Source organism: Toxotes jaculatrix, chromosome 5 (genome assembly GCF_017976425.1).
Source record: "Toxotes jaculatrix isolate fToxJac2 chromosome 5, fToxJac2.pri, whole genome shotgun sequence".
Taxonomy (NCBI): Eukaryota; Metazoa; Chordata; class Actinopteri; family Toxotidae; genus Toxotes; species Toxotes jaculatrix.
This window is the reverse complement of record NC_054398.1, coordinates 16,820,794-16,832,544: the sequence shown is the minus strand read 5'-3', so window position 1 is coordinate 16,832,544 and position 11,751 is coordinate 16,820,794. Positions and strand designations below refer to the sequence as shown.

Genomic DNA, 11,751 nt, shown 5'->3' with positions numbered 1-11,751 from the left:
ATGTCATTCAAATTTTTAATTCACAAGACTATTTCACATAAGCTACAAAGAGAATCTGTTGGCGCTGAAAGGACATGGGGGGCAAAGAGAAATGTCAAGCACACAGGTTTAGCAGCATTTGTCATGATTAAATAATTTGATCATTAGAAAAAGATGGCTTTTCAGGCAGGCCTGCAATATAGCCTGAAGAATTGTTTGATACATAGTTAATTTCACTTGGCAGGTAGGTTTGTACACTAAATATATATGTATATATAACATGATTGCACAACTTTTTTTTTTTTTTTTTCTTAACCCATTGAGTACTCAGTATAAACAGATACATTTATCCATAATACAAATCCAGTCAACAGAGGACCTTTGGATATGGGGGTTTGTTAATGGAACAGGTCTCACATTGCGGTACCGTGGGTGGGTGTCACAGGCTGATTGAGTCCAATGGTGCTGCACAACCAGCCTGCAAAGTCGACCTGCTCTGCCTCTGACTGCTTGATAAAGGGATGCACCTGGAGAAATGGAGAGCGGTGTGAGCTGGTTAAAGGGTAGAAAACCAATTAGCAGCAAATGAAAACATTTGTTCAACATGCAACACCCACCATCAACTGTTTGAGGTCTGCCCTCTCCGCAGGATTTTTAATCAAACTGCAGTCAAGAGACAAAAAAAAAACTTTAGGAGGTGTAGTACATTTTGACACCACTAGGTGGCACACAGTTTTAAAAGATTTTACAGAAATTCCACTGGTGCCTGATTCCAGTAAATATCCAAGCACTTCTTCTACATACCATTTGTTCACAAAATCTTGGAATTCAGAGCTAAATATCCCTGGTAGCTTTGGTGGAGGCTAAAAATTAGAAGAACAGACATCACTGAATAGTTCAAATATGATGTCATCAAATTGCAGGAAAAGACATTAGCACAATGTACATTAGAACACAGGCATGTTCATCATGGTAATAAAGTGAGGACACCCACCTCGTTGACTATATAATCAAGCAGCTCAAATATAGCCATTGGTGGTCTGCTGTCAGGTCCGTATGCTTTGAGGGAGAAAAAAAAATTCACTGTGTCTTCTGCACTAAACATCACTCAAGGTCACCAACAGCTGTCCCTTTATGACAATGCTGTATTTTATTTACTATGGCAATAATTGAAATAAAGGCTGTTGTAAATTAAAAAAAAAATGCTGCCATGAGGAATCAGGATGAACTAATGCAGGGGTGGGCAAACTGTTCCACAAAGGGCCGGTGTGGCTGCAGGTTTTTGTTCCAACCAATGAAGAGCGCACAGTTTGACCAATCAACTGTCTGAAGACTGAGATCCGTTGATTAAATGAGTCAAGTCTGGTGTGCTGCTGCTTGGTTGGAATGAAAACCTGCAGCCACACCGGCCCTTTGTGGAACAGTTTGCCCACCCCTGAACTAAAGTCATCTCAGACTTACAGCTGCCTGGTCGCCCAGGAGGCCGCGGCTTTGGGGAGGACTCGCTGGGGGCTGCTTCCCCTTCCACCGGGAAGCCAAAAATCTGTTCCAGTTCCTTAGCATCAGGCGGTGGGATAGGGAAGCGACCAATGGCCATTTCAACCAGGGACAGACCCATGCTCCAGATGTCTGACTGAACAGAGTAATGGGTGCCCTGTAATCGCTCGGGCTGCAAGAAGATGGAGGCAATTAGATAATTATTCTGACAATTAGTATTTTGTAATTTAAGTAAAAAGTCACAGCATCAAAAATGAACGGCTAAAAAGGCGGGAAGGTGAAATTCACCGTGTACGCTGACATACAGATGCAACATGATACATGTTAGCTGATAATTATCTCACTGACACATTATGACATCAGTAGTATAAATTATATAAATTTCAAAGCCTATGTCCACATGTGGGCCTTCTTTAAACACTGCTAACGCTGAAAAGCTATATGGCCTACTTGACAGGACTCAGTTATGTCAGCTGTGGCAAAAATCCTTAAGCCTAATCTGTGACTGAGTGCAGCAGGGAGCGAGGAGCGTGTCCTTTTGAACTCACAGACATGTAAGAGCGAGTGCCCACAAAGGAGTTGGCCATGGAGTCTATGAGCTGTCCACTCACTCCGAAGTCACACAGCTTGATCTCACCCCGGGAATTCACTAGGATGTTGGAAGGCTTGACATCTGAAAGAGGGACATGCAGTATTTAGGAGAACACAGTGGGCAAGTGTTCAGTGCAGAACAGCAGGCAGCCTTTTTTTTTTTTTTTAATTTCTTCACATTAATTCATATGCAACAAACATCTAGTCTGCGTATCTGAAATAGGGAATTACTATAAAGTAAAGCCCTGCTTCAAATTGTTTAGAGCCAACAGTATCCACAGTTTTTCAAATGTGTTAAAACAGAAGAGGTACCCACATGGGCACTGGAACTGGAATCATTTCTCCTACTTAGACTGGCCATTAAGAGATTTGTGCCTAATGTGCTTTCAGTGTAAGTGATAGCAAACAAAATCCGCAATCCTTGTTGTGTGCAAAAATGATCTGAAGCTAATTGCTAAGCAAATTGTACTTTTTTGTGACATATTTTAGTAAATTAGTGACTGACCTCTGTGCATGATCTTGTGTTTCTCCCTCAGGTAGGACAGCCCTTTAATGACCTGGAAAGACAAATACCGCATATCAGCATAGTAAAGATAGAAATTATCTGGTACTACAAAACAAATAATCTACTAGTACATATGCAGTTATCAGTTAAAACCCCAGTTTTACATCCAAAAACAACACAAAAATAGCTGCAATGTGACGGCCAGAGCACAAAATTAGTGGGAGAGGTGTTGGAGCTACCCACAGCGATGCTGACTTTGCCAAGGATCTGCTCTGGGATCTTGCCTGCTTTCTTCAGCGACTGGTCCAGGGAGCCACCGTCCTGCAGCCAGCAGGGAGGGAAAATATGGAAAGCATCAACTGAAATGGCTCTTTGAAATCCACAGTATGATTTGTAACATTCAACACACTGAAAACAAATTAGTTTCCTCCAAAAGATGTTGAACACGGAAGAAACAAATGCTGGCCACTTTCAGTACGATCTGTAAAGCAGCACTCAAAGTGAATCCTGGCAGCCGTAACGTATTAGAGGGCTGTACCATGTGCTCCATGCAGATGCTGATTTCCCCATCACTGTAGAAAGCTCCGTAGAAGCCCACAATGTAGGGGGAGTTACACTCATGTAGCACCTGCAGCTCCCTAATGATCTGGTTCCTGATGGCTGGTTTGATCTCCAGGTGGATCAGCTGGAACAAAAGAGACAGCAGGTTTTATTTATGTTCTCATATCACATGGGACATAAATACATAAATACTGGGTGATGCACTCTTCCTACTGGATGTCTGGGTGTGCGCACACACAAATTAGACACGCTACATGCATGTTAGTATGTAGAAAATGTGTTCATTTGGATGCATGTTTTTGCTTAATTTTTAAAATCTGAACACAAAGCGTAGACATCATACTGTGGCTACTATATTTTTGGACAGACTTGTCCCAGTAACCTGGATTCTATGTTGTGCACAAAATACTTAAAAAAAAGAGACAAATTTCCCTGCATGCTCTCTGAAAACAGTGATGATTTCTGTAAAAATAAATGCCTGTCTGACATACTGGACAAAAATCTGTACATAGTTATGTAATACTTGTATACACATCTATACTAGACACAGTTTAGGCTTTAGCCTTTTTGTCTTTTTTTCCACAAAATTTATCCCTGCCTATAACCAACCATCAGGGCCACAGCTTACCTTCCTCGCCATAATCAGGCCTGAGGGTCGGTGGGAGACCTTGAAGACAACTCCTCCGTTGCCTGCACCCAGCTCACAGATCTTCTCAAAGTCATCGTCCTTCAGCTCCCCCACCTTCTGCTTCTGTGTCAGAAAGGCCTCCAGGCGTTTTCGCTGCTGCTCATCCAACTCAAGCTCCTCTAGTTTCTTCTGCAGTGCCTCCAAGTTTGTTCTTACAAAGAGCAGGATAAAGAAAAGACAAGGAGAAAGATGAGCAATTTGTATATTATTATTAATGTATTCTTGCCTAAATAAAAGGTTCTTGAGTTCATTCAGACACAGCTTTTGCAGATGTTCTTTACTGGAGGTACTGGCTGTCCCCTAAGGAGAAGTGAGGTAATGCATGGTGCTTTCAGATCTACTGTATCTGATATATTATTGAATCCTCTGAGAAAAGACAGACCTTGGCGTGTGACAGCTACTGCTGCATGTACCACTGCGAACAATGGCAACCAACCAAAGAGCCAGCGGGAAGACAGAGACGGCCGCAGGTTGTGTTTGAGCGTTCCTTCCCTGATCCCAATGTGAGGAAGCTCGGACTTCCTCTGAGCACTGACAATGCTCCCTTGGCACTGTTGTCATAGTGATGCATTTCCTTGACTAGTCAATTGTAGAGTGAACTCTGTTCACCTGCTGCTCTTTGACCTCTCCTTGTTCTCTCACTCCTCTGTATGAAAAACTCCACACACTGCAACATAAAGTCAGTCAAAACAATGGTAATGACATAATAACCAAGGAGTCATTATGTCATTTGAGCTGATTAGGTGGTCAAACAGCTGGTCTGTCAACTGTCAGATTTTTTTGTTGTTATGAAAAACCCCAAAAGCATAGATTTCTGTTCATTTAGAATAATCAGGAAGAGAGAAAAATGAGCATTGTATGAAAAATACTTCACGCTGCAAATGATCAATGAATCAAACATAAGCATGTATGGTTTGAGCTGAAAGACATTTCACATCTGCACGTGTTCTTCAATCATCTGGTGATGAAGATGCTTTTCATCAAGCTTAGTGGTAATTATGTTTTTCTTTTTAGTCTTCATACTCAATCACGACTCAGTGGAGAGCTGTTAGAGCACGGTGCTACGCTCTTTTCTCTGCTGCTTCACCACACAGCAAAGAGAGGGTTAAGTGGTTTTATTTTTGATAGCAGGCCTGCATATCCATGGAGACGAGGTGCTGAGTTTGAGTTGGCTGTGGGTGGCATGGGCGTTTTGTCGACAAGAGCTGGAGGTGGAGGAGGCTGGAGATACTAAGAGGAGCAGCCTGAAACACACTCCACACAATATGTGGGAGGGACTACAGCTGCCGCACACTGCAGCCCCCCCCGTACACCACACGAGGAAGCGAGCACGACGGTGGCCTTTTGTGCCTCCATCCACACAATGTCCAAGGACAACCAGCAGAACTTGAATGCAAGAGATGAAATATTTCTGCAGCTTACCATAAAGCGCCAGAAAGAAGATAGCATCGCTGTTGTATGTTACATTTATCGTAATCAGGAGCCAGATCAGGTTTTGGTTTGTGATTTGAGTTTTAACTTTTAACACTATTTCGTACACTATAAAAATCTTTTTAAATTCAATTTGTCCAAGAATGGTATTTTACAATATAGTAATATAAAAACCCTATGAAATTTTAAGTGATTAAATTGAAATGAAATGAAATTTATTTATAGATCAACTTGAGAGGCTACAGTTGAGAGGCTTACACAGTGTTTTTACTTCACTGCCGCTGTTTTCCCACAAGACCAACAATATGGATCACGGTGGACAGCAAGATAACTGATGGATTCAGTGCCAGAAAACAGGAGAATTACAGAATCAGTATTTCATTCAGAGATAAGCATCAGTTATTAAGGATCCAAGATAATCACATCGTCAATCGTTACAGTACAGATTTTGTCCAACAAGAAAATACAACAGCGTACAAAGTGAGGGAAAACTGATGCTTCTGCAGCCCAACATCCATATCTCTGTGCATGGCAAACAAATGTCAATTCCTTTGTGCTAGAACAGGATATAGTAAGTGGTATGTAACCAGTGAAAGATGTGGTTGTTATATGGGTTAATTATTAATTTCAGTTTCACACATTAACACATACACTTGCTTTTGCGTTCACCTGTGAGAATGAACATCATGTACGTCAATAAAACCCTTACAGCCTTTAGAACAGAAATAATACCAATAGGTTAGATGACTTCATTCCCAAAAGATTAGAGGTAGATACCTGGAGTCTGGATGTACTGTTTGTGATAGTAGGATCTTATCCAAGATATTCAGCCAGTAGCAAATTGCTTGAACAGGTCCATCCAGAACAGGTTGTTTTTGTTTGTTCTTAGATCTCCTCTGATAATATTACATGCTTGGCTGGCATTATGTGGGCCACTCAGTACAGCTCTCCCATGGCTGCCAGCCATTTCACGCTGAGGAAGCATTTGGCGGGCTGGACCGGCAATTCCTTCTCACCACAGTGGAATAGACTTTCAGTAAGAGGCTCGTCGATCGCATTAGGCACACCCAATATGCAACACCCAGGCCATGCTGCCAGTATGAGCATCGTACCTCCTGTGTGCTCGTCCAAATAATTTATATGTGCCAGTTTTGAAACATGAGCTGTTTCTCCCTTCTCTATTCAAAACAGCTGGTGGGATTTGTTTATATATAGATATTGTTTAATGAGACCAAATATAATCTGCAATTATTGCTATCTAACATTCTCATGCACTACATCAGTACCGTTTTTTTTTCATATAGAAATACTATATGAAAGCACCAACCATAAACACTCACTGACAAAATATTGCATCACTGATACTGGCCATGATACTGGCAAATTAAAAAACAAACAGTTTAAAATTTGTAGTCTGTCCATTGAAATGCTACTGCAGCTCAAATTCTCTTTCAGCCAGGAATGTCACTGTGACCTTAAAGTTGCCGGATCAATGTCCAAACCATCGGGAATCTTAATCAGGATGCAGTTTATGGTGCTTTAGGATTGCCAAGGTGCCCACGAGCAAAGGCACACAAACCCCACTTGCTCTGATGGGACTGATTGACAAAGGCACAAAACCTCCTTTGATGTCACAGCAGTCATTATTGCCTAATAGTTAACATAATCAAAATGAAGTGTGAGCTCAACTTTAGAGGCACACCCACACAGGTGTTTTGAGTCACTGGCTAGTTAGACCTCAGTTGTACTTAACAACTACTAATTAATTACTATTACTATTAATTTCATTGTTTCTATCTGTGCTTTTTCTTTTTCTGTGCTGTTCTTTTTCACACAGCACTTGATCACAGCCAGCTGTGATGTTGGGGTGGTCCACTTCTCTATAACACTTAGAATCTCAGATGCCCTTTGCTCAGCTCTTACATGAAACTGGACAGCAGCACTTTAATGTCATTTATTTTTCATTTGGGGTTTAAAGATGACTCTCCAGACTTTAACCTCTCATCCATCCAGGACATTATCATTCTTTAAACATCTTACTATATTTACCCTACTTTAATAAACCCTACCTTCCTGAAGTTTATAATGTTCAATTTTCATTCAAACTTTTTTGGAGGGGTGCTGATTGAAGTGTATAATTTTGGAGGATGTAGTTTGTGGTGCTCTCGAATTGTATTGCATTATACCCAGAGATGTTTCTGATATTTCGGCTGCCCTCACTGAAATGAATGGGTGGGCAAAATAATAGATATGCTTTTCTGTGAATCAGGAATATATAAAATGTCTTTGTTATCTTGGCATCAATTGTACATGTATCATTGTACAACAAGTTCATTATTAAATAAATAACATTGTACTTGAAATGCCACAACTGTGTGGCCACGGCAAATTTTACCCCCCCTTCCTTTTTTGTGTTGGGGTGCAAGAGTTTAGTTTTATGCTGTGTTAAGGAACAAAATGTTTATCCCAGCTGTGTACCTGCAGACCTCTTTCTGTTAGCAGAATGTCAATCTGAATGTCACAGTGCACAACACTGCAGTATTATTGGACACACACACACAGACTGTGGTGGCAAAAGGGATCCCTCCACATCAGAGAATGCCAAATCTTTGAATCTGAGTTCCTGATTGTTGCTTCGTCCTGACATTCTGCTCCTTGGCCCGTTACAGCCTGCCCAACAGCAGCAGCAGCAGCAACAGCTGGAATGTGATGTGCGCTTGCCAAACATTATGTCATCATCAACAACTGAACAAAGCCAAAGCACAATTCCTCTGCTCAACATTTTCAGCATGCTTATCCTCCAACATAAACGCACAAAGTAACTTTAACATCAGCAAATATACTTTAGGATTCTGATATACTAAAGTGCCTGCTTTTCTTTGTCTTAAAAATAAAAATTGTTTTCTAGCATTTCATAATCAGTCAGTCAATCAATCAAGAAAATACCTGACGAGTCAATGGTAAATAATTGCTGAATGCTGCACTATGAATTTGTATTAAAATGCTGAGCTATAGAAAGTGACACCTAAAAATTTAATGTAGAATCATATTCAGATTTAATGCATGATTTGATTTGATTTTAATCCATCGCTTTTTACGGAATTGACTTTAAAAAGCAGTTGTATGATCTAACGATGAAACAATGAAGTATTCTGCCTCTACGACACATTAGAAAATCAGCCATCACAGGGATGGCACGTTATGTAATTCTCATCTCATCTGATCCAGCTTGCTGCCGGACCGACTGGGCTTTTCTCTGTGAACTGAGAACTAGAGCACAGTGTCATAACAATTTAATGTCTCCATTACTGTGTTTTGTCAAACAGCGGTGAGAACAAGCCTACACAAAACTTCTTAAACAAACAGAAATATTATTGTATACGCTGCCTCCCTGCAAAGGTCAATCTCTGACTAATCACTGTCTGCACTCACTGCGCTGTTAAAGCGATGGAGCGGCCTACTCATCAATGACACGTTGAAGAGATAACCTGAGGACCTGAGAGCTGCACACTACAGACAATGATGTTTAGATCATTTATGTTGGGAAGTACTGTAACAAAATGCATTTACAGTATGAGAGTGTCCTAAAGCTTTGGCATAAGTATATATAAAATATAAAAAAAATAAACCAGTGTATGCCAGTGTATTTAATACAAAGTTGTGCTTGAAATGAATGGCTGATTGACAGTAAATATGATAATCAATTAACTTTTGGCAGTTATGTATCAAGCAAAAGTTCCAGTTTTACTGGTGTCAGGTTCTAAAATATGAGCATTTGCTAGTTTTCTCTATTTGATATCATTATAAATATAAAAACATCTTTGGACTTTCAGGTGTTAGAGCTAAAACAATCACTCCATTTACTGAGTAGTTGATCGACATAAAATGAATCAACCTAATCATTTAAATATTGAATTTTTACTGTTGATTTTTGAATTGATAATCTCTGTATTTTAGAAAATGCAGTCTGAAGAGATCAGCTTGGTCTCGGGAGTATTTTTCACAATTTTCAGAAATGTTATAGTCTTAATTGCTTCATTGAAAATATATGGGCTGATAAATCAATAATGAAATCAATCAGTGCAATCTCTACTACTACTGCTTATTTGAAGATTTCACCTTGGTCTCTGGGAACTTAGGTACTCAATTATTCAATTAATTAAAGTCATATGAATTCATAATAATGAAAATGACCATTAGTTTAATATCTAGAGTAAACCACAGTAAGACCACACACACACACACACACAGACACACACACACACACACACACCTGGTGCAGAGTCTCATATTAGAGACCCAAGGCAGAAGTTCACACAGATAGTACAGGCACTAATCGGTTATCTATAGTTATCTATGGTATTGGCAGTAGTCATTGGCCTTTATAGCACACTGCACATGAATCTTATGTGAGTGATCAAAAAAACGTTATCAATATACCACATCCACCAGTCTGAATATCAGTGGTAGATGAAGACTGTCACTCACTCTGTGGCTCCGGTGCCGTTGATAGTGTTTCCATCCGGGATCGGGTTGAGTTGGATCGGCTCTGGCTTCCTCCTTTTCTGCATTTTCTACACAGAAAACACACAAACTACAGCACTATGGATGAAAACCCGAAGAAAAAAAAGAGAGAAGAAGAAAGAGCTCCGCTATCAAACACAGACACAGTCAGGCCAGAAGTGACAGAATAAGAAACCGAGCAGTGTTGTCATGCGCTGCAGGGACAGAAGGACTGATATTCTTCTTATTAATGGGTGGATGTGAATGATCCGGGAGATGAAACGTCACAAAAATATTTACACTCGTCTTCTTCCGGAAAGCATGGAAGCGCCCCCCTCTGCTGGCGATGGGTGGGATTACAATGCTGAAACCGTTTCATTCAGACCGGAGGTGGGAGAGGTGGAGGCAGTGGCGGTTCTACACTGAATTACTCCCTGGGCGACACCCCCTCCGAGCGACCACCCCCCCCCCCCAAAAAAAAGAAAAGACATTTAACACAAACAGCCATGTTTTAACAATATTTATATTATAACAATCTCCAACTCCAACATTGCCAAAACAATTTAGAAATTAATCCGAAATTAAATAAATATACTCTAAAAATATCCACAATCACACATAACAACAGCAGAGAATAACAACAATGTAATAAAATATAGAATAAATATTCTGAATAGCACAAATCCTTCATCACACAAATAAAAACACACTAAAGGAAATCTAATTATAACATTATTAAAAAAAACTAACAAACAAAAACTAAAACTAAAACCTGACCTTTCTGGCCTTCCTTGATGCAAAATCATCAATAATGTCATCATATGAAACCTGCTCCCCTGTCCCAGTTGGCGCTTGGCCCGGTGTTGCTTTATACACGCCTCCCAATACCCACAATGCCCACCGCCACTCCCTTCAGATTTATGGAATGTTTATTTATAAAGAAATTTGATGCACTAAATCTGTATTGTTAGTGTGTTCTCTTAATCTGGAACTCTCAGGAGGATGCTGCATGTGTGTATTTTGTCATGAACATGTGCAGTTGTCCATCTCCTGCAGTATTCCCAGAGGTGGATCCCACTTGTGTCTTTTCTGTATGTGTGTGTGTGTTCATGTCTCAGTCATTTACACGGACTTGTTCTGCCTCAGGGTGTTGGACTTTTGTTTTTCACACTTTATCAGAAATGTGTTTGAGGTCACATTCAGCGCGTGCAGTCCTCTGCGCACTGTTTTTGGCCCTGCTCCAGATGAACTACATGCGCCCAAAAGTAAAAGAACACACGGATGCCTTTGCCTCTGTAGCAGCTTGCTGAGTTATCTTACTCGAACAGAAAGACACAGCTCCACCTTCCCATTGCCACTGGCTAAGGGGCATTATGTTCGGGATGAAACATGAAAATCCATCACACCACTCAAAGATTGGCAAACAAATTCCTTTTTGGAAAAATGCTCTCCTGAAGTTATTTCTTCCCCCTCCTTTTCATGCATATATTGTTATATTGTTTCTTCAAAGATTTCCCTGCAACCATGTTTGCCATTAGTCAAGACAACATACTACCTTAGGCAAAATTTAAACATTTAGATTGCAAAGAAATATAGGAAATAAATTAAATTAAGACACTGGCTTTACTCTCCAGCTAAACATACCAAGGTGAAGGAGACAATGACAAAAAAAATGAAAATTAGGTCCATGTGGTGCGGGTGAGTACCTTGTCTGTGATGGAATTTGAAATTAAATAAATAGCAAATAATTTGGTTCTGTATGTTAAGTAGTTGTATTTAGTATCCACTTGTCCTGCCAAACTGTAGCTGTCGCATCCTGTGGTTAAGTTTCTGTCTTAGAGTTGGGCATATGTGTATGTTTGGGACTCCAACTATTGGCCTTTCTTCTCAGCCGGAGCAACTGGCTGCTGTTATCGTCTGCTTCAGAAGCTGCTTTTGTGGCCTGCTGTAATCCCTGGCCATAAATCCCCAACTCCCCGGACAAAGTAGTGGTGGA

The 11,751-nt window shown here is 40.4% G+C and overlaps 1 protein-coding gene across 1 annotated transcript; it reads right to left on the bottom strand.

Moving 5' to 3' along the window:
* Positions 1 to 290: 290 nt before the first annotated feature.
* map2k1 (mitogen-activated protein kinase kinase 1) lies at positions 291 to 9,964 on the bottom strand. The gene is made up of 11 exons (XM_041038897.1): positions 9,741 to 9,964; positions 3,762 to 3,972; positions 3,111 to 3,257; positions 2,816 to 2,893; positions 2,573 to 2,624; positions 2,025 to 2,149; positions 1,441 to 1,648; positions 974 to 1,038; positions 784 to 842; positions 597 to 642; positions 291 to 506 (listed from the first exon to the last, which is right to left on the bottom strand). Exons 1-11 carry the CDS (start codon positions 9,821 to 9,823, stop codon positions 393 to 395), a joined length of 1,188 nt encoding a protein of 395 aa, XP_040894831.1. The 5' UTR covers positions 9,824 to 9,964; the 3' UTR covers positions 291 to 392.
* Positions 9,965 to 11,751: the final 1,787 nt, after the last annotated feature.

What these genes read in the sequence shown, in the direction of transcription:
- map2k1 (XM_041038897.1), bottom strand. Translation starts at nt 9,823, where the DNA reads ATGCAGAAAAGGAGGAAGCCAGAGCCGATCCAACTCAACCCGATCCCG. An exon ending in GCATCTGCATGGAGCACATG is followed by an intron (nt 2,894 to 3,110) that starts GTACAGCCCTCT and finishes TGCTGGCTGCAG; the next exon opens with GACGGTGGCTCCCTGGACCA. An exon ending in TTGATTATATAGTCAACGAG is followed by an intron (nt 843 to 973) that starts GTGGGTGTCCTC and finishes TCTAATTTTTAG; the next exon opens with CCTCCACCAAAGCTACCAGG.